The 23,182-nt window shown below is 38.5% G+C and overlaps 1 protein-coding gene and 1 long non-coding RNA gene across 2 annotated transcripts in view; one reads left to right on the top strand and one right to left on the bottom strand.

The window, feature by feature from the left end:
* Positions 1 to 383: 383 nt before the first annotated feature.
* Positions 384 to 23,182, top strand: part of Fam149a (family with sequence similarity 149 member A) — a 34,162-nt gene continuing 11,363 nt past the window's right edge. The window contains exons 1-11 of the mRNA XM_071610478.1: positions 384 to 567; positions 5,743 to 5,853; positions 6,040 to 6,181; positions 11,059 to 11,201; positions 12,825 to 12,950; positions 13,929 to 14,099; positions 15,181 to 15,371; positions 16,194 to 16,348; positions 18,404 to 18,507; positions 19,000 to 19,209; positions 22,009 to 22,129. Of these exons, the coding sequence (XP_071466579.1) occupies positions 11,116 to 11,201; positions 12,825 to 12,950; positions 13,929 to 14,099; positions 15,181 to 15,371; positions 16,194 to 16,348; positions 18,404 to 18,507; positions 19,000 to 19,209; positions 22,009 to 22,129 (1,164 nt within the window). The 5' untranslated portion in view covers positions 384 to 567; positions 5,743 to 5,853; positions 6,040 to 6,181; positions 11,059 to 11,115. The remainder of the gene's footprint in view (positions 568 to 5,742; positions 5,854 to 6,039; positions 6,182 to 11,058; positions 11,202 to 12,824; positions 12,951 to 13,928; positions 14,100 to 15,180; positions 15,372 to 16,193; positions 16,349 to 18,403; positions 18,508 to 18,999; positions 19,210 to 22,008; positions 22,130 to 23,182) is intronic.
* Positions 12,485 to 23,182, bottom strand: part of LOC139705260 (uncharacterized) — a 33,688-nt gene continuing 22,990 nt past the window's right edge. Inside the window, exons 2-3 of the long non-coding RNA XR_011707164.1 lie at positions 15,149 to 15,306; positions 12,485 to 12,558 (exon numbers count right to left, since the gene is read on the bottom strand). This is a non-coding gene — a long non-coding RNA (uncharacterized lncRNA). The remainder of the gene's footprint in view (positions 12,559 to 15,148; positions 15,307 to 23,182) is intronic.

Genomic DNA, 23,182 nt, shown 5'->3' with positions numbered 1-23,182 from the left:
GAGAAGGGGCTTTTCCTGAGGTCCCTGGGAAAGCCGCAGGCAGACAGAGGGCCAGAGACGGCGACTGGGGACAGGGAGTGCCGACCAGGATTAGGAAGAGGGAGAAGTGGACCCCAGTCCAGCCTGGCCCGGCCCCACCCAGAGAGAGCGCAGCTGCAGAGGAGAGAGGAGGACTTGCGCGGAGAGCTCTGGAGGCGTCGCCCCGCCGCAGCGGAATCTGGCCTGTGCAGGTCCTAGGGATCTGGAGAGGGCAGGAGTCCTTGGCGCCCGCCCCGCAGCAGCCGCGCCCATGGGCCGCGCAGATTGGGTCCCGAACGCCCGGGACTGCGCTGCTGAAGGCCGGCGCTCCGCGAGTGTGGCCCGGCTGCACGTGCAGGGCTAAGTCGGCCGAGGGGGCGCAGGGCTGGGCCGGCGGGGAGCCGAGGCCCCGCGGGTGCGGGGGCGCGCGGCCGCCTTCTGGCAGCCAGGCGCGCGAGGAGGGAGCCAAGACGCAGGGACGCGCAGGCCTCGGGGCGCAGGGCCCGGCCCGGGGGACGCGAGCCAAGGTCTTGGGCTGATTGTAATTGGGTAAGTGTTCATCGGCGAGAGGAGGTGTAATGAATTCTTTCTCGTGTCTTCTTTTTGTACGAAGTGCCGAGATTTTTTTTTTTTCCTGCCTGCAAAACCGGAGCCTATCCTGGTCTGTATTTTCCTGCATCCATTCGTGAAAGCTTGACGCTCTGACATCATCAGGCCTTCCCAAGTGAAGTTGCTCACTTGGTCTGAGAAGCCTTCATAGGGTCTGATGGGACTTCTCCATCAGGTCCCCAGAGCCCTGAACTTGTCTTAGGACGTATGAGAGTGCGTGTTGCAGGAGCAGCTTCGTAATAATAACCCTTGAGTGACCTCATCTGTGTTTGCCAGAAATAGACCAGAAAACCAGCCTGCGGTTTAACCCAGCAACAGTGCTTATTTCGGATAATCCTTTCAAATGGAAGCGCGACTTTCCGAAAACTGAGATTGATCCTGCGGGTCTACTGTGAGGAGTTGTGCTCTCTCACAGGTCCAAGGATAACATTAGAGAAGCATGCGGAGGCAAGCAGGGTTTATTTAAAAAGGGGTGGCATAGACTTCTCCCGGCAGGGAGAAGGGGGCTATGGCTGGTATCCTGGTATCCCAAGAAGCGGTGGTGTTCTTTTTACAAGCCTTAGGCTTCCTTTGTTCTCCTGCCCCCTTTCGCTAATCTCTCTCCTTCCTGCATACTTCTGTGACTAGGCCCAGGGGATGCTCAGTGGGTTGGCCAAAAGGAGAAAAGCAGACGTGCTGGAGGGGCCAAGTTGGAAAGATCTGGACGGGAAGGGGGCTTAATTAACAACTCCCTGTAGGGAGGGACAATCCCTGGGACAGGTTACCTTAGCAACTGGTTGGAGCCAGGGCAGGTTATTGTCATAAGGGTGGAGGAAAGGCTCTGGAGGCATTAGCATCTCCAACTTCCAGGACTCATTCAAATTGGCTTCCTTCATCTGACCTGACTCGATTTACGTATCTATACTGACTGCCTATCTAATTCTGGCTTCAAGATCACTGCCTAACATTTTAATTTCTACAGGACAATGTGGCATAGGTTTGTGGGTTATCAAGAAGCAAACTAAAAAGTAAAAATAGATGATTAATCATTTACCTGATAGCTGGAATGGAGTGACTCCTGGAGATTGGTTCTCAGTTTTCACTTTGCAATACAGTTCAGTGATTGCACTTCAGTCCACACTGAGGGAACTTAGGTCTTGCACCCAAAATAAACGCACTGACAAGCAATAGTTAATTATCTCTAAAATGTAAGCAATAGAGAAAGGAACTAGCATAAAATTGTCACATTTCTATGCACAATGTAATATAACTTTGTTAGATATTCCACATTTAAGTTTTTAAAATATTTACCAGTTAGAATGCATTCTGTAAGTTTGTACACTTTCTAAGACTGTATAGAATGTAGACGTTGATCGTTTGCAAGGGATTAAAAAGTGTTGAATGTTATGCATGGAGTAGCAGTTCAGTGCTTGATTAGCACATAGAGAAACCTAATGGCCAAAACAGAACACAAAAGAGGCAAGACATATTATGAGTTCTGTTTTGAATTCACAATGTTAGTAATTTGTGGTTCCTGGAGAGATATATGCATGTCAGTATCCTGCATCCTTGTCCCAACTGCTTTCCTGTCTTCTTGGTGACCTTTGGCAGTCCTTGACCTGTGGGCTCAAATAAATTCCTCAAATAACATCCAGTTTCTTCCCCAATTTGTGGTCAAAATTTGTAGGTTATTACCCTCAACCCTGGAGTTCAAGAATTTGCACAGAAAGACATGAGGAGGTGAAGAGGAAGAAAAGGTTGCAGAAATGGAGTGGAATTAGTGTTTTAAAGTATCCATTTGATAGAAACCCCTGTGCTCACTGCAGAGCTTCCCATTCCTGCCCTGCTTGCTCCACACCTCAGACCCTCAGCTACTTTCATGTGAGCAGGACTGATGGTTTTAGAAAGGATTTGCTGTCACATGCAGAGAGACATTAACATGTCCATTTTGAAATCAGTTTTCTTCTTAGTTTGAAAAGACTCCACCCACCCCCCCCCACACACACACACAAAAAAAACAACAAATGAATTTTATAGAGGAAGAAATTATTCTTCATCGAAAACAAAACAAACTGGGCATGCTTCCAGTAAGTGCATTTTTGCTTCCAGGTTGCACAAAAGGCAGATGTGCTATGAGCAAGAAGAATAGTGGTAAAGAAGACTAATGGAGCAGAGGCTTCATTTAGTCATGAAAGTCATTTGGGAGAGGTGGATAGAAGCTATTCAGAGAAGAGCTTTGACTTTCTATCCTCTCTAGAAAACTTTAAAATTCTCTAGAAATGTCCTGAATTTGGAGAATTTTTTAAAATGTCTGGTCCCAACATGATCTTTGTGGTAAGTATGAACATTCAGAGTAATTATAGAGTAAAAGGTTTTCTGTGTTTGAGTGACTCATTGAATCTTTGCTTATTGATTCTTTCAATAAACGTAGAAAGTATTTCTTGTGTGACAAGCATTATTTAAGATGCTACAGACAAAAAGATTAATAATGTGTCAAGTTCAAAATTTTAAAATGCCCAAAGAGATCTATTTAATACAGAATGCTAAGGAAGGTACAAGGAAACAACAAGAACTATTATAGGTGTATAATAGTGTAGCAAAGAATATGGTATCAATAGTGGTAAGTGTTATCCACAGTTTCAGAAAACCACAAGGAGTCTTGGCCCTTTATCCTAGAATGAGGGAAGAACTTCTGTATTATTTTATAGATGTGGATAGTGTCCAGGAGAAGGCAAGTGTCTTGCTTAAAGTATCAGGAAAGAACAAATTCTAATCCATTGTTATAAAGATATCATGAAGGAACAATATTTTAGTTAATTAATCACACTGGATTTTTTTTTTTTTTATAATTTTTTATTGTTGGCTGTTCAAAACATTACATAGTTCTTGATATATCATATTTCACAATTTGATTCAAGTGGGTTATGAGCTCCCATTTTTACCCCATATACAGATTGCAGAATCACATCAGTTACACATCCATTGATTTACATATTGCCATACTAGTGTCTGTTGTATTCTGCTGCCTTTCCTATCCTCTACTATCACCCCTCCCCTCCCCTCCCCTCCCCTCTTCTCTCTCTGCCCCCTCTACTGACATTCGTTTGTCCCCCTTGTATTATTTTTCCCCTTCCCCTCACTTCCTCTTGTATGTACTTTTGTATAACTCTGAGGGTCTCCTTCCGTTTCCATGCATTTTCCCTTCTCTCTCCCTTTCCCTCCCACCTCTCATCCCTGTTTAATGTTAATCTTCTTCTCATGCTCTTCGACCCTACTCTGTTCTTAGTTACTCTCCTTATATCAAAGAAGACATTTGGCATTTGTTTTTTAGGGATTGGCTAGCTTCACTTAGCATAATCTGCTCTAATGCCATCCATTTCCCTGTAAATTCTATGATTTTGTCATTTTTTAATGCAGAGTAATACTCCACTGGATTTTAAAATTGTTTCTCAGTAACATATTAGCTCATATATGAATGCATACTTCTTAAGTTCAAAACACATCTATTTGATGTATGTTGGTTAGTTGATTTTTGGTCAGCTATTTTGTAGGATTTTTTATGTTTAACTAAAAAAGTTATTGAGTCACAATGTAAATGATAAGTAACTGATGCTTTAAAAACAACTGAACAGAGCTAAAGGAAAAGCAGTTTATTAAAGCATGAAAGTTATATATATTTTTTGGTACTGGGCATTGAACTCAGGGGCACTTGACAACTCAGCCACATCCTCAGCCCTATTTTGCATTTTATTTAGAGACAGGGTCTTACTGAGTTGCTTAGCACCTCCCTGAGTTGCTGGCTTTGAACTCCTGAGCCACTGGGATTACAGGCATGTGCCACCTTTCTTCATACTGTATTTACAATATGTAAGTAGTAGGGAGAAAGGAAAAAAATCATATAATTCTGTTCTTTTGTATAAAACACATTTATGAAAGGCAGGGTTCTTGCTAATCTCTATAGTTTTAGTATATTTTTACAATTCCCTTTTGTGTAGATTATGATAGATACATAAGTAAGTGTAATATTTATTCCAAGTATACTAAAATAAAAATGTTGAAAATTAGTACCATTTTATTTATTTATTTATTTGTTTGTTTGTTTATTTTATGGTGCCAGAGATCAAACCTAGAGCCTTGTGCATGTTAGACCCCTGAATTACCTCTAGCCCCCAAATTAGGTACCATTTAAATTGAAAACAAAAACAAACTTTTAAAAAAAGGAAATGCACATTGAGTGGTGTTTTTGTTGGAAATGTTGAAAGTGGAAGTTATTATCACATTTATTATCACATCTTAAGTTAATTTATTATCACATCTTAAGTAAATTTATTATCACATCTTAAGTTAATGTACGTTTTATTCGTATGAGGATATGATATCTACTTTAAGAATAAAAGTAGTTTACTATTAAACATCAGGATATTTTGACTAGAGGTAAGTAAATGTTTTAAGAGGTTCATTGAAAGGGCATTTTAATGATTAACACAAACTGTGCTACAGTTAGGTTTAACAGCTTATTTGAAATTTAGATTTTCTTTTGTTACAGTTCTCCATTACATTTTAATATTTTCAAACTCTGTAAAACTCAGAATATACACCAAGAAACAATGCTAAAGTAAAATAGGTTAGATGTTTGTGTGGCTCCTAGTGATTCAAAAGAATCTGATCTATTTCAGAATATATGGGATTCATGGTATTTACTGGAGTCCCAGTTGGGGTTTTCAAGAATAAGGGAACTTGGTCAAGTTCCCTTAAAGTTCCTGAAATCCAGCCCATGCTTTACCACTTGCCAAGTCTTACACCTTGGAGTAAAGCCATGTCTAAAATATTGACCTGTTTGGGGTAACTTACTTCTCTGGCTACGTCTCCAAAAGTTGTTATTATTATTTCACTTCACATAAAGATGCATGCAGATTATTGGCCACCTTGATTCTAAGAAACATTAAAAATACAAGGTCCGAGGCTTTAGTTTCTTAAGGGAGTGTGTGACATGTACACACACACCTGTGTTTGGGGGACACAGAAGGAGAAGAGGAGCAACCTTATACAAAAGGAATTTTACAAGTTTTAACAAACATTATTTAATGAATATATTATGACATTAGTGGGGCTTTTCATGTTTCTTTTGTTTTTCAGAAGAGGACTTTCAGAAGGTTCTAGAAAGCACAGTGTTGCTGTGAAAAGCAAAGATCCTTTACCAACACATTTTACAAGAAATGTTCAGAAAGCCATTGATAAATATACCTGGTAAGAATTCACCTGTTAAATGCTGCTGATTACAAAAATCAAAAAAAAATCCAATAATAAATCAGTGATTGGCCATCATGAACCTTTTAAATTAAAATGCAGTTTTATTTTTAACCTAATGCAAAAATATTTTTAAATTAGTGCACTCTGTGTAAATGTTATGTCTGTTGCTTATGTTCATTCCAGTAGTGAATCCCCATCATCGTTTTCATCTAGTGGAAGCTGCACACCCACGAGAGCCCACGATTCATGGTCAAGGTCTTCAACACAGAGTTCTACCACTGGCTTGTCTACAGAGAGGAGCTCAGTTTATTCCTGGAGAGATGATGTATGTCTTGGAATTTTTTTGATAATACCATGATTATAAATTATATGAAGAATTGCTTCTTAGGTTCAAAAAAAATCTTTTTACCATTTACAAAAGCACTACCAATTATATCCATCTATATGCATACATTTGTGTATATAAAAGTATTTACAGATTACTGTGTAAAAATTTTGAAGTACCAAAATATAGGAAAAAAAATTGCTCGTAATTTTATAGCCCAGAGTCTTAGCTGTTGATAATTTTATTCTTTCCATCCTCTCACCCTCTTCCCATTATGTTATGTATGACTCCTTGTATAGTATCTATGGCAATTAGGAACTCAAATAAGAGAAGAATTTTGGAAAAATAAAAATTGTGAAGCATCTCCATTATTAGGGTATTTCTCCACAATATTCTAAACCAGATGTTTTACTTTTATCTTCTAACCCTAAAGAGAGTCATTCATTTAACCCTTCTTGGTTCTTTGTGAGAGTGGGACTCTTAGCTAGGTGAGCTTTAGTTATAGCTAAAGCTTTGCTAAGGACTTTGCAGGCTCCACAGTCTCCTTCCTCCTTATCCCTGCATCGTCCCGAGTCACAGCTCTGTAACACCCATGTGATTAAGGCAGAGCCTCTGTATGGCACCTGGGTGTTCTGTTTCTATCTCCTTGTTTGCTGTGTGTGTGTGTGTGTGTGTGTGTGTGTGTGTGTGGTTTATGTGTTGGTTTTTTTTTTTGTTTGTTTGTTTTTGTTTTTTTACTTTCTTTAAGAACGCTTCTCCACTCCTCATGGTGCATCTGAATCTAGTTACTGATGTAGTTAGATAGCAGTGAGTCTCAAAGAGGTGGGCAGTCACAGGGCATGGGAAGGATCTGGAAGGCAGTCAGCTCATCACTCAGAGGACTTTTTCATATGTGACTCCCTCACTTAAGATTACCTCTTCAGCATCTGCCTGCCCATGCACTGCAAACCCTCTCACACCCTTTTTCCTTGTGGGCATATCCCTGAAAAGACTGAGAGCCATTAATTCATCATGTCCCGATTCTGGAATCCATTTATTTATTTATCTATCTATCTATCTATCTATCTATCTATCATCTATTTACTTATGAATGACAGTGGAATGCATTACGATACTTATTACACATATAGAGCACAATTTTTCATATCTCTGGTTGTATACACAGTATATTCACACCAATTCGTGTCTTCATACTTGTACTTCGGATAGATCATCATATTCCACCATCATTAATTATCCCATGCCCCCTCCTTTCTCATTCCCCCCCCCCCCCCGTCTATTCCTCCCATGCTCCCTCTCCCTATCCCACTATGAATCAGCCTCCTTATATCAAAGAAACCATTCAGCATTTGTTTTTTGGGGGGATTGACTAACTTCACTTAGCATTATCTTCTCTAAATCCATCCATTTACCTGCAAATGTCATGATTTTATTCTCTTTTATTGCTGAGTAATATTCCATTGTGTATATATGCCACATTTTTTTTATCTATTCATCTATTGAAGGGCATCTAGGTTGGTTCCACAGTTTAGCTATTGTGAATTGTGCTGCTATAAACATTGATGTGGCTGTGTTCCTGTAGTATGCTGGGGTTTTTTAATATTTATTTTTTGTAGTTGTAGTTGACATAATACCTTTATTTATTTTTATGTGATGCTGAGACCCAGGGCCTTGCACGTGCATGGCAAGCACTCTACCACTGAACCACAACCCCAGCATAGTAGTATGCTGTTTTTAAGTTTTTGGGGTATAGACCGAGGAGAGGGATAGCTGGGTCAAATGGTGGTTCCATTCCCAATTTTCCAAGGAATCTCCATACTGCTTTCCATATTGGCTACACAGATTTGCAGTCCTACCAGCAGTGTATGAGTGTACCTTTTTTCCCATATTGTCGCCAACACTTATTGTATACATAATAGCTGCCATTCTGACTGGAGTGATATGAAATCTTAGAGTGGTTTTGATTTGCATTTCTCTATTTGCTAGTGCTAATGAACATTTTTTCATGTATTTGTTGATTGATTGTACATCATCTTCTGAGAAGTGTCTGTTCAGGTCCTTGGCCCATTTATTAATTGGGTTATTTTGGTATTTTGGTGTTTAGCTTTTTGAGTTCTTTATATACCCTAGAGATTAGTGCTCTATCTGATGTGTGAGGGGTAACAAAACTACAATTATCTTATATTAGACAATAGTGCCAAGAGCAAGGCATTGGAGAAAAGATAGCCTCTTCAACAAATGGTGCTGGGAAAACTAGAAATCCATATGCAACAAAATGAACTTAAACCCCTATCTCTCACCATGCACAAAATGCAACTCAAAGTGGATCAAGGACATAGGAATACAACCAGAGACCTTGTGTCTAATAGAAGAAAAAATAGGCCCTAATCTCCATTGTGTGGGGCTAGGCCCCAACTTCCTTTATAAGACTCCTGTGGTACAAGAATTAAAATCAAGAATCAATAAATGCAAATGCCAAACGTTTTCTTTGATATAAGGAGAGTAACTAAGAATAGAGTTGGGAGGAAGAGCATGAGAAGAAGATTAACATTAAACAGGGGTGAGAGGTGGGAGGGAAAAGGAAAGAGAAGGGAAATTGCATGGAAATGGAAGGAGACCCTCATGGTTATACAAAATTACATACAAGAGGAAGTAAGGGGAAAGGGGGAAAAAAAACAAGGGGGAGAAATGAATTACAGTAGATGGGGTAGAGAGAGAAGATGGGAGGGGAGGGGATGGGGGATAGTAGAGGATAGGAAAGGCAGCAGAATACAACAGACACTAGTATAGCAATATGTAAAACAGTGGATGTGTAACCGATGTGATGCTGCAATCTGTATACGGGGTAAAAATGGGAATTCATAACCCACTTGAATCAAACTGTGAAATATGATTTGTCAAGAACTATGTAATGTTTTGAACAACCAACAATAAAAATTAAAAAAAAAAAGAATCAATAAATGGGATGGACTCAAACTAAAAAGTTTCTTCTCAGCAAAAGAAACAATCTGTGAGGTGAATAGAGAGCCTACATCTTGGGAGCAAATCTTTACCCCTCACACTTCAGATAGAGCACTGGAATTCTTTCAGTACAAATTTTCAGGAAATTATCCAGGGAAAGTCTTATGACTTCTATTTATAGAATTTAAAGTATTCTAGCTGGGTGAGGTAGCTCACATCTGTAATCCCAGCATCAGAAGGCCGAGGCAGAAGGATCATGGGTGGCTGAGGCAGAAGGATCATGAGTTCAAAGCCAGCTTTAGCAACTTAGCCAGGTGCTAAGTAACTCAGTGAGAACCTGTCTCTAAATTTAAACATAAAATACATGGGCTGGGGCTGGGGATGTGGCTCAAGTGGTAATGTGCTCGCCTGGCATGCGCGGGGCACTGGGTTCTATCCTCAGCACCACATAAAATAAAATAAAAGATGTTGTGTCCACCGAAAACTGAAAAAAGAAAAATTTAAAAAATTCCCTTTCTCTTCTCTGTTTCTCTCTCTCTCTTAAAAAAAAAAAAAAAAAAAAAAAAATATATATATATATATATATATATATATATAGGCTGGGGATGTGGCTCATTGGTTAAGCACCCCTGCGTTCAATCTCTGGTACCAAACAATAAACAATCAAACAAACAAAACCTCTACATCTTACAATTACTTTTCATTTCCTTTTAAAAAACTTTAGTTAGTTTTTTTTTTATAGAAAATATTTGCAAAAGCAACAAAATGCAAAAAAGAGAGAAACAAAAGTGAGCCTTCTCCCATGCCCCAGCCACCCAGTCCCCTCCTAGGAAACAAATTATTATTAGTTTTTCTCTTATTTTCACTTTAAAAGCAATAATTTGGTTCCCCTATGATCTGGGAATATAGTTTGTTTTCAATTTGAGAGAATCAGATTTAACACATAAATCAAGATGGCTATTTTGGGTCAAGTGTGTCTAGCTGAATGTGCATTTTATTGCTTTCAATTGCAGATTAGATTTCAGATTCACATACTCCTAGAAGAAAACATGGCTAGGTCTCTGTGATTATAAGTTATGTGAAGAATTGCTTTTTTAGGTTCAAAAAAATATTTTTACCATTTATAAAAGCATTCCAATTATATCCATCTATATACACAAGCCTGTGCCAGGGTTGTTTCTCCCAATCACAGTAATGTTTATATTAGTAATATAATGTTCCACTTCTTGGCTGATAGGACTGTTAGCTTCCAACAGAGACCATCTAGGGTTGCTGAGAGGCTTTCTCAAGTACAGTTCACTACAGCTGAAACTGTTCAAGCCATCAGGAAAAATTAATATGCTGATCTCACCCTAATAACCATACCTCTTAGGACAACTAGGATTTTTTTTTCTACTTCATTGATGAAAAAAAGGTTAACGACCCTTTCTTCAAAAGTAATTTCTTTTTCCCAGGTATAATTAGAAGAAAAAAATAGCCTATACTTTGCAGCTGTGCTTAAGCACAATAGGCTCAACTATGTGAGGGATCTAGGTCTGTGACTTGTGTGTGTTTGTGTATGTGTGTGCACATGTGCATGCAGATATCAGGGTATGTGGGGGTCTGTGCATCCATCTGATGTCTTTGTTCATATATGTACCTGCGCCTCTGTGTCTATGTAAAATTTCAAATAAGGCTCATAAGTCATGAAAGAAGTGATCTCTTTCATAGTTAAGGAATCTGAGGCTCGAAACGAGATGCAATTAATTCATTAGAAAAGTCAGAGTTGGAGCACGGACTACAAAGACCACATTCTTTTTACCTTATTATACTTCCTGCTATATCATAGATTTGAAAATGCTTTAAATATCATTGATTGTGAAAGCTATGTTTCTATGGCTCTTAGGGTTCTAGCTCAATGCGCATTTCTGTTTCAGGAGTTTGACAAAGCCAATGCACAGAAAGTGCAGCAGTTGTTTTGGGAGGTCGATGAAATGCTATTTGAGGGGAAAGTAAGCCCTCAGACCCAGAATCTAGTGGCTGAATGTGGTGAATGGGCAAGAAGATCCCTCCATCTGAGGTAGGCATATCCTCCATAGAAATTCTCTGGAATATGTTTCGAACTAACCACTTCTGATCTGGGTCTATACAATCAATACATTTTGTTGGAAGCCATATATAAATTATGGGTTTGTTTGAGCCAACGTAAGGCAGCTGCTTTTCTGGGAACTCCTGGGTGAATTCCCCAGTTTGAGAAAGCCCAGATCATGCTGTTTCCCTCTCTTAGCTCACAGCTTTAATATCAACCCCTCTCACACTGAAACCTATCCCTGCTTTTGATGTACTACTCCCCTTAAATAAAGAATTGGAGCCTTTTTCAGTCAAGTTCCTATCAGGACTGGAAGACCTGTCAGGCGCTAATCTCTGGCTTTGTCTTTATTTCTTACCGATTATTTCAGACTGTTTATCTTCCCAGTGGCTCACCCCTCCTAGCAGGAACCTACTCTGCTGGGGTGCTGATCACCTTGAAAGCACTTGCTCAATCAAAATACTTATCCAAAGCACAGTCTTTTACTGATGGGTGCATCTTTTGCCATGGTGCCTGAGGAGATACTGAGACCTGACAGTATTCAGGTGCTTCTTAATTTGTGAGAAGTAAATGAAGCTCATTCAGAGAAAGGTACTATATATGCAACATGTGCAAGAATATTAGATGTGATCTTTGACCTTCACATTTACTCTTTATGAGCAGCAGGTGGTCGTCAGCACTGAGAATAACCAGAGGGGCTCGTGTGGGCAGAGTATTTACAGAATGACTGGATAGATGAACCTTTCTATGTCATCATTGTTCCTGATATAAAGAGGGTCATATATTATTTTTTTTAATACCAAAGGTAGAGATTGTAGATTGGGTCTGATGGGAAGCTTTGCTTCCTGTAATTCAGCCAACCTACTTAGAGGAAAGTACATCTGTTATCCCAAGTTCCTCCACATTATATTGGGAAGAATGAATTAGAAATTCAAATAAGTGCTCATGAATTTTCTAGTTAGCTTGACTAGGAAACTTTAGAAAAAAACCCCTAAGCAATGTATTTTTTCTCTCTTTTCAATCCTTCCTGAATCCCTACCTTAAAGTATATAATGTGTCCATTAGATGTTAATTATACATGTGTGCTTTTCTGGGAGTGGCTTGCCTTCCAAAAAATTCAGGAGCTCCAACTTGATTCTCTTACTGCTCTTCTACATTGTTAAGATAAAAACGAAGGAGGGAAGATGGAAAAAGAAAAGACTGCTAGGTGTATAAGCTTAGTGCAGATATTTATATGTTTTTATTCATTAGATAAGTGTTAGTTAACACATGCAGGGGGTTTCACTGTACTCTTCCTTGCCCTAGGCACCAAGTCTGATATGCTTTATCTCCAAGCCGCTCATCAGTCCTGCAAAGTAAATAAACAAGCAAATGACATTGGTGACCTAGAGAGCCAGCGCACTGTGCCTCGGAATCTTAGTCTCTGGCCAGAACAGACTGTCTCGCCTTCCCAAAGCTCAGGCACCATGATGCTTCTCATGTGCCAATACACACTACATCATGTCATATCCATGCCTTCAAAAACATTATTGCATCCTTCCTTTACAATCACAAAGCATTTTTTCCTAGTCTACTCAAGGATATTACTAACTCTTTAGTGTCTTTCCATTGCAGAGTATTAGGAAGACAGCTTATCCTGCCAACTGATGAAGGGTTCCAACACTTCCAGGGCAATGTGCCTAGTTCTGCTGGCCACAAACCCTTACCTGATGCCCCAGAATGCAGCAGCAACATCCAACAGTATGTTGATATATGTTACGTCCAAAGTATTTTAGTTATCCTTTTTTATGTTTAACTCATCCATAGGCTTTGGCTCCACCAAATATTCAAATTTAGATTTCAATGCAGGGCGAGTGCAAAGAATATTTTCACAAGATGCTTCTGATCCTAAATTAATTATGCTTGAATATATGCATACATGTAAAATATGTATGAAATACAAACACATGCACATAGAAGTTAACTTAAACTTTTATTCCAAAGGCACTGTGAAAGCCAGGCTAAATGCAAAATCAAAAACTGCTTCATTGTGATGGAAGAAATAGCCTCAAGAAAATAGCAGAAGTAAAGCTTTCTCCTATTTTTGAGCTTACAAAAAAGTTTTGTTTGGTTTGTTTTTGTGGTGTTTGGGTTTGGGGTTTTTTTGTTTGTTTGTTTTGTTTTGTTTTGTTTGTTTTTTGGGGTTTTTTTAAATTGTTTTTTGCTGGGGATTGAACCCAGGGCCTCATGCATTCTAATATATTGCTCTAATAGTGAGTTAAACCCCCACCCTTTTCATTTTTATTTTGAGACAAGGTAATTGTAATTTGCTGCAGCTAGCATCAAGCTTGCTATCCTCCAGCCTCAGCCTCCTCAATAGCTAGGATTACAGGTACGCACTACCACTCCTGGTTTACAGATTTCAATAAATATCTTTATTCCATTTACACCTTTATTCCATTTATTTGGCATTGAGCTGTGGTGGCATCCTTTCAGTACTAGCAAAGAGGATATAGACATATAAAATAATTTAGCCTTTTAAGAAGCCTTTAAGTTTTTTTTTTAATGATGCTGGTGTTAAAATGCTTTTAAGGATCAGTTTTTGCAAATGTAATAGTTAATGATTTTTAAATTTGAGGTTCTGTAGTTCATGGCGATTTTAAAGATCCGCCATGTTGGTGCACGTGTTACGTTCTTGTTGGTCTACAGAATCCCATATAGGATGATCTTTTCCCATAGGTTGTGCATCTCTGGTTCTCAAATAATCCCAGCCACACTCTCAGCCTCTGCCCTGCCAGGCCCTGTAGGCACAGGGACTGCCCACCTCACAGCATGTTCATCCCTGGAAGAAGAGGTTTACGATATGGATGGAAAGGTGGAAGAATATTTTGCTTTTGACAAAAAAGAGGAGTAAGTAGAATTTTGTTTGACATCCACTTCATAGTATAATAGTTTGACATTTATTTTATTACATGCTCATTTTGTGTTTTTTTATTTTATCTAAAAGATTTCTGTTCTTTTGAGAATACTGTACTCCCCAAAGAGTTCAGATTCCTAACAGCAAGTATATGTGCTAGAGTGGTGTTTCCCTGCCTTCTTGACAGGATGGCACAGAGAGGAAACAAGAGCTCTGTCCAGCATGCTAGTGAAAACAGGCAAGGCCACCAGGCCTCATGCCCAGGGACTGTAGGTTCCTTACCAAGGGCAAAGGGAAAGTTCTAGTCTCCGTACTAAATGCATATTTTGTTCTTAAAGCTACAAGTGTTGTAGGATAGCAATTTGAAAATTGTTACATTAAAAAACAACTAGTTGCTAAAATAAGTCTTAACAAATTTAAAAAGGATGAAATATCAAGCATCAGTAACAGGAGGAAAACTGGAAAATTCACCAATATGTAGAAATTAAACTTTTGAATAGCTGAGGGGTCAAAGAAGAAATCAAAAGGGAAAAAAGAAAATTATCTTGAGACAAATGAAAATAGATATATACCTTACCAAAACTTATGTGATAACAAAAACAGTTCTGAGGAAAGTGTATAGCAATCGATGCTGACATTTAAAAAAAAAAAAAAAAGAAGAAGAGAGATCTCAAGTCGGCAAATGAACTTTATACCAGAAGGAACCAGAGAAAGAAGAACAGAGTAGAGGAAGGAAATAACCGAAATCAGAGTAGAAATAAATAAATCCGAGACCAGGAAAAAACAACAGAACAGATCCATGTAACTGAGAGTTGTTTTTTATTGTTTCTTTTGGTTTTTATCCTCTAGCTTTATTGTGGTATGAATGATAAAAATTGTGTATATTTTTCAAAAAGTGTGCTATTTAAAAAGAATTTTACATTTATTTATATATGTATAAATATGCATATGCATGCATGTCAGATGATAGAATAACTTTAGAATGGATAGATAGAGAGATTGGGAGAGAGAGAGTGAGTTACTTTAACTTAAACATGGATACCTCTAGTGATTACACTGAGTTTTCATTCTTAGTGGCGATGAACGTCTTGGACAGAAACCAGCTCACCGTGGCAGGAATTGGCATAAACATGGACTTCCTCCTATTTCCCCTCATGACTGTATCAAAGATGCTGTGGCAGCAGAAGTGTTTGATCATGTCTGGAAAAATGTGGTAGAAATATTAGAAGAACTGATTAGGAAAAACTGGGAAACTACACTTAAAGGTACTTATTTGCAGAATTTGGCCACCTGAAAAGATAAAAAATGGGCTTTGTGCTCCCCGCCGCCCCCCCTTGGCCTCACCTAGAACAGGACTGGGGTGGGAAGACAAGTGGCTTTCTACCTTTACTCACAGGTGATCTTTAATCATTTCCAAAAGGACATGGTTGTTTTTTGAGTTACAAAAATAATACCTTTGCACTCTGAAAAAACAAAAACAAAAACAAAACGCAGAAATGCACAGAAAGAAACTGGAAGTCACATTATCTTTTATTGTGGTTAAACAAAACAAAACAAAACTTCACCTAACTACTCTCTAATAAGGGGACATTTGTTTTTAATTATTGATGACATTATTTATAGAGTAAAATATGAACATAGCTAACTTGATAATCACTTCGGTTATCTTCACTTAAACATATAAAATGTTCTCTAAAGCACCTAAAATGGAGCAGAAACAAATCATAGTAATTATTGATGGTGGACCTTAATGACTAGTTTTAGGTATTTGATACAATAGGGCAATAAACATGATAATTCTAATGCTGTTCTTTTTCCAGCCAAAAGGATTAGTCAGGCTTTTATAAAACTCTGAGAATCTTTTTTTGCTCCATTATATAATCTCTGTTTTGCTACTAACCACTGGAATGACGGTATGGTAACCAGTTGGTTCATGGGGTCTCTGCTCTCTAGTGTATTGCTCTTTAATTGATGGCTATAACTTAGATTTTTGGTGACTCAAGAATAGATTTTTTCTTTGCAGAGTGAATTTATTTGTATTAGGTAATCTGATGTTTCTCATAATATTGATTTTTCTGTTGACACAGAAGGGAAAAAACAGAAAGAAAAGTTGAAAGTCGCAGAAAATAGACCTCCACAGGTACTCCTCTCCCGGCTGAGCACTGATGTGGCTAGCGTCCCCCCATCCAGGAGTTCTGAAGCTCGCAGCTTGCCCATGGCTTCTCATCTTAATCTACCCCAGGTAGATGCATTTACATCCTGTTTCCCTTTTGTTTCTTCAGTTTTTACCTTAGTTTTTCAAGAACACCATTCTATTGAATTCAGTTATCAAAATATTTAATAGTGTTTGTCAATAAGATTAAAATGTAATGTGATCACTTCATGGTGTTTATTTAATAGCATCACACATGCCTTATGAGATACTAGTTTGAGATGTGAAATTATTTTTGAAATTTTGTGAGAGGGGGGAAAAAATACTTTCCCCTAAGTTTGTAGACATTTTGAAAGTTACAAATGGCCTCCTTCCCTTCCACCAAAGTAACAAAAGAATTAATGAGTGTTCATTAATGAGAATGACTTGGGTTCCTTAAAGAGTTAGTGCTTGTATTAATTGCACCATGTTAGTTGTTTTGAGGAGATATGTAGATGAATAAAACTGGGTCCCTGACCTAGTGAAACAAAAATTATAACATAAGGTGAGATGCATTACCTTCTGTGAGGAATGAGCAAAAATAGGCATGGTAGGAGAATCCAGGAGAGATTGATTCATCCTGATTAGAGGATGGGGTTGATGTTGGACACCAGAGGTGAAATCAGAACAGAAACATGAACAAATGAATAGAATTTTTGTGGCTAAGAATTTTGGGTGGGCCACTTCAGGCCAGGCAAAGGCATGGATGCATGAAAGATAGATGGTTGAGGCCAGTGATTGGACTGAGGATTTAGAGGACAGAAGACTGGGAACAGCAGGGCATGGTGGGGAAAAAAAAATGGGGCTTTGGAATCAGGAGGTCTGGGCTGAGTGTTATTTTGGACATGTTAACTTCCTGAGCTTTAATCTACTTATCTGTGTAACAAGGAGAATAATGCGTTGACTAAGATACGGTTGTGAGGATCAAATTCTAGAAAGATGTGAGAACTTTGAATGAAGATTTATAACCATATATAACCACCTGATACACTGTTCTTGAATTTCATCCTCATTCATAGATCTAGTAGGGGTGAGGCTGGAAAGGATGAGCCTGTTCATGGGAGATCTTGGATATGCTAGGGAGTTTGGATTTCATGTTCCACACAGACCTTCTTATGTGGGAGACCAGAGAAAAGGAATCAGACAAGATTCCTGGTCTTGAGCTATGTGCCATTTACAGACCAGTTGGAAGGAGTCAAGCCATACCGAATGCGCGTGCACACACACACACACACACACACACCACACGTGTGCACGCGCGTGCACAGAGCCAATATTATTGATAGTAGTGCGAGTGAGAGTTCGAGCTTTGCTTATTAGAATCCAACTTTGAAACCTGGTGATACCATTCATTAGCATTATGATCTCAAATCAGTCATTTTCTCTCAAAACCTCAACTTTAATATGTTACCTATGCATGAGAATTTAATATGTTACCTATGCATGAGCTGTGAGAATTAAAGGAGATATGACACTTATTATAGTGTGTAGCCTGGAATAGGCACTCCATAACTTTTAGCTTTTATTATAATCAGATGCTAATTACCTATAATGTATTATATTTTATAATAGATTGCTTTAGCTCCTAAGTCCTGTAGGGTTCAGAGGAAAAATATACCTTTCACAAATTAGAATAAGATATACACTAAGTCCTAAATGATAGTAAGATTTGTTAAACTGAAAAAATAGAAAAAGAGGCACACTTAACATAGGTGCAAATAAGCAGAATGCCTGTGTAAGACTGGCAAAACTCATCCCTGAACAGGGCTTGTGGTTTGGGGAGCAGTGAGTTAAACAGTATCTAAGCCTAGCAGCCTTATTTTGCTTTCTAGAGTAAGGGCTTTACAATAAGCTTCTTTGCTTTTTACTGTTCGAGAGAGACTTTTGGAGTTTCTGCCTGGTTCTTGTAGTTTTGGGTCTCTTTAAACTGCTCTGATAAGTTCAATACAGTATTTCCCACTTTGTTTAGTATGCAGTATAAAATATGGTGCCTTGATTAATTTTTTTTTCAAATTTAGCCAGTTTGTACCATTTGTTTTCTGAAGATTTGACAGGCATCAATAATTGGAATATTGTTTTACTTTTTTTTTTTTGAACTTTTCTCAGATTCATCGCTTCTCCAACAATTTCTACAGTGATTTGAATGGTGTGATGACAATTCAAGCAAAACCACTCCAGCAGAGACCTATGTATTTTGTGGATAGAACACAGTACGTATGAGGAAGAACCCAACCACTTCCCTATGCTGGAAATGCTGGAACAGGAAGTGTTTATGTTTATACACTGCAGGAACATGGGACAGTGAAAATCCCATTTAATTCCATGCTCCAGATGTGCCTGAGCATACCCCAGAGGAAGTACAGCCAGAGTAAAAGCAGGTTCTTCTGACATCAACCACAACGTAATTCCTGTTGCATTAGGAAGAGATGAGAGAAGCTCAATGCAGTTATGAATTCCTAAGCTTGTGGGCTTTGCTACCATTTGATTACAAACAGTGAAAAAGTGACATTTTTGTTCACCTATGAATTTATTAGTATAGAAATGGAAACAATAGTCTGTCCATTCATTTAACAAGTACCTCCAGGAGTATGTTCTGGGTACCAGGCACTATTGTGCATGACACAGAGGAAGGTACCAAGAGTTGTGTTCAATCTTCTCGTAGCACTCACATCTGAGCAACTAACTGGATTTTCCTCCTCTAGGAATGAACAAGAGGACAAATCATCTAGTGTGGGCGCCAGTGCTCCGTCCTCTACACGGCTCCGCCTGGCTAGAATCTCAGATGCTCACAGATTACAGACTTCTGCCAGGAAAATACCAGCGCACCGGAGGCTGCCTTCTCTTACTTCAGATTCACAGAGAATAAAAACCCCCAATGTGTACAGTGATGAAATTCTTAGGGGAACAAAACTGTAAGTCTTGTTTCTTTATCATGGTAAACAAAAGGTCATAGGGCAGAGACATTGTCAATTAGGATTGATGGATTATTCTGAACAAAGTATCCTCCATCAGATTTTATTTAGATGCTTTTCTTTTCTTACAAGTTCATTTGAGTATTCAACACTAACTTTGTTCCAGTAGTTCTATGTAACTGTCTACATACATTTATTTATTTTATTAATGGAATTTCTTGTATTTCCGTTATTATCTTAGTTATTCCTCACTGCAAACCTTTCCAGTGGTATTCATATTATCTCAAATATAAGATGAAGAAACAGGCTGAAAGAAGTTGAATAACTTGCCTAGGATCATCATCACAGCAGGAAGGCAGAGCTGGGGACAGCCACAATGCTCTTGGCTTTGGAGTCCACCCCCTGGGCCCTAGGCTATAGACTTTCTACTGCAAGGGACTGAGCTTTAGAGGAGTTGAACTGAAATCCCCTTCAGGAGCTGATGGGTTGAGCAGCTTCCAACTATTAGTCACTGGACTCTCAAAAGATGCATTTAGAGCACCATTTGCAACGTTTTGATAGACCACCTTTCTTTTACAACTGATATATATTAGGCATAGGATGGATATTCCTGGTGGTATTTGGATCTGTTCTGTTTGTGCTTTCAAGTCATCTCTCCCTCCTTCAATCTCAGCGTGGCCGCCCCCCTCAAGCTTATGCCCGTGTCAATAGCACGGACCGCTCTCTCCTCTCTTCCAGTCTTCCAGGGCTCCACTATCAAACTTTCATCAGAAACCATTCCTATTTCCTACTGAAACAAATCTAGATACCTCCAATTGTACGTTCCTTCCATGTTTTGGTCCCTCTTTCCAGAGACGAGAATTTTTAAAGTTTTTTCCCCCGCTATTAACCATGTCAGGGACCCTTTTTAGACTATTTTCCCTAATTGTGCCCCAATCCTGGGAATTCAAATATCACAGATATACTGTCTATCTGTATGTATAGCAATGCTTGCTTTATGCAGAAGAGTAAAATTTTTTGCCTTCTTTGAGGGGATCCCTCTCACCCTCTTTGACTATGCATAACTATTTCCTATTAGTTCTCTTCTCCTCTTTAATTCTGGGCAAACTTATCTTCCTTTGCCTCACAAACACACCAGCTATGCTTGTTTTGATATGTTTATGGTGTCCTCTGCATTTTTTTTTGTTGTGTGTGTGTGTGTGTATGTGTGGTTGTCCTGAGATTCAAACTGAGGGCAAATTTGTGCCACTTGGGCACTCTACCCCTGAGCTACAACCCCTGCCGTTAACTTTCAATTTTATGAAATAACATTTTTTCTCTAATTATCAAAGTACCAAATACCCTGGAACATGTTGACAATATAAAAATATGAATAGAAACCAAAGATTACTTGTATGTTTCTCACACAGAAATATAGTAATGACAATGGTTGGTAAAATTTCTATCAACTTTGTCTAGGATTATATTTTTTCCTTCTTTCCCATTGTCTTTTTCCTAACACTATCTTACTGTCGTATAATGTAGCACTTTTTTCTATACTTTTTTCACTTAACATTATATTATTTATATTTCAATTCTCAAATACTTTTTAAAAGCATGATTTTAATGACTACTCATCATGTGGGTATATCATAATTTATTAAGTATTTCCCTATCTATGAAATTTCACTCTTTTCTATATTTTCATTTTGATGATGTGCAGTGGACATCATTTGATATCAGTCTCCAAAAGGATATCCTTAAATTGTTTCCTAATGATACAATCCTAGAAGGAAAATGAACAGGTCAAAGGTTATGGATATTTTTTAGGTTCTTGAAATATTTTGCCAAAGTTCTTCCTGCAATGGTTGTACAAATTTATAGTCCCACTGGCAATATAGGTCTCCTTCCCCGCGGTCTCTAAAGTTGAGGTCCTGCATATACTTTTTAAAAACTTTATAGCTTTATAGGTTAAAAAGTCTCCTACTATAACTTTCATGACTTTGTTATTAACGAATAAATGATTTTGAATCTGTTTCTAGAATGTCTTATCTATTCCTGTGCAAAAACCAATTTAAATTTTGAATGTTATTATCTGATAGGGACTGTCTCCTGTCATTACTCTTCTTTTATTAGAATTTAGTCAGTGGCTGATTGACAGCCACTGCTAAATAGGGGCAATGTGATTTGACCCACTGATTTGGTATAAATTTCAAACAAATAATCTTTACAATCAAAGTGTCAAATTTAAAACAGAACATACACATTGGGCATCATAGTGTTAAATCTATAAAGAATGTTGGAAAAACTAAAATCTTCGTGATATTTAGTTTTCCTACCAGAGAATGTCTTTTTGCCTCTAACTTCATATCAACTTTTTATGACTTCACATAAAATTCTGTAGTCTTCCTCATCTAAGCCCTGTGCATTGATAATTAATTGTGCCTCTTATGGATTATGACTTTTCTTAAAATATATATATATATGTGTATGTATATATACATACTATTTCAATGATCTCTAATTACTTGTATTTTCAATAGCTGGTCATAGGAAGGAGCTAGATCTTCTGTGTTCTGTACAGTTCCCAGTGTGGCTGAGCACTTGGGAAATCCAGATTGACAGCCACTGCTAAATAGGGGCAATGTGACTGGAGCTGCTGGTCCCTGTCTCATCTCCCATCTCCCTGAAGCATGGCTTGTTTTCCTTGAACATTGCTTTTGGAAGGCAGATCGTGATTGGCAGCTCAGATTGGAGTTGCCTGCTAGGGGCTGACTCCTCCGCACTTGCGTACTCAGTTGCATGTTGTTGTGTTTACAGGCAAACTGGCCTAGACCACGTGTCTTCCCCACCGGTTCAAACCTCCTGGAGCAGGTTGCCCCCAATAGGCTCAGAGGCTGGGGAGCAGATCACAGCTGTTTCTGGATCCCGCTCCATTTCCGTAAGACAGATTTCATTAAAAGTGCAACCGTTTTAGTTAATCTGTGGGAAAACAAGTAAACCAGAACAATCCTAGCACTTCTAAGAGAAGTCAGAACATAAGAGAATGCTCTACTTGGCTGCATCCAAAATGTCTTCATAATCCACTTCTAGAATATAAATGGCTCATGAGACTTTAGAGGGGGATGATATAAAAATTTGTCTTGAGCTAAAACAGAAAGTTCAGGTGTCAAGGAAATAGACAGTGAAGAAAAGAGCATAGAGGTTAGGTCAAGAGACAGGCGGAGCCATGTCTCCATCCTGCCATGCAGACCCACCGATTTGGTACAAGTTTGCTTTCATCTCCCTGAACCTTAGTTTTTTCATCTATAAAAGGGTATTAACAATTCCTGTTTCGAGGAATTGTTAGAAGGATTAGATGAACACATACATTTTACATGTATGATATAATGACTGACGCAAACTAGGAGCTCAGTAAATTATTATCCCTGTCATTTTTTTAAACCTTTATTTTTTATTTATTTATTTTATATGGTGCTGAGGATTAAACCCAGTGCCTCACATGTGCGAGGCAAGCGCTCTCCACTGAGCCACAACCTCAGCTACCCTTATCATTTTTATCAGCTCTCATTTTTGCAGCTGATTTTTGCCATACTTATTGCAGTACAGAGGCAGTGTCTTTCTCACTCAAGCTTAGTTCACCCATGCTCTTGGTAGTATGGGTAACCAGGTTTCTCACAGATTTACAATGATCCACACGCCTCACTCGGAAACAAGTAATTTGTGTCTTTTGTATGAAACATGAAAGGACGACCTGTTAGAGGAGCATAGGACAGAAAGAGAGAAACAAAACAAAACAAAACACTAAGTTAGGGTTTTCTCTCACATTCTTTTCTGCCACCTTAATCACAGCAATAGAACCTGTTCCCAGAAGGCTAGAGTGGCAAAGCTTGAATGTGTAACCTTAGGATGAAATAATAAAACAAGGCAAATGCTTCCCAAGCCCAGAATTACATTTCTAATATAAATAAATGTTAAGAATTTTGTGTGATTA

This window comes from Marmota flaviventris, chromosome 3, assembly GCF_047511675.1.
Source record: "Marmota flaviventris isolate mMarFla1 chromosome 3, mMarFla1.hap1, whole genome shotgun sequence".
NCBI lineage: Eukaryota > Metazoa > Chordata > Mammalia > Rodentia > Sciuridae > Marmota > Marmota flaviventris.
The sequence above is the reverse complement of the archived record's forward strand: the minus strand, read 5'-3'. Positions and strand labels throughout refer to the sequence as shown.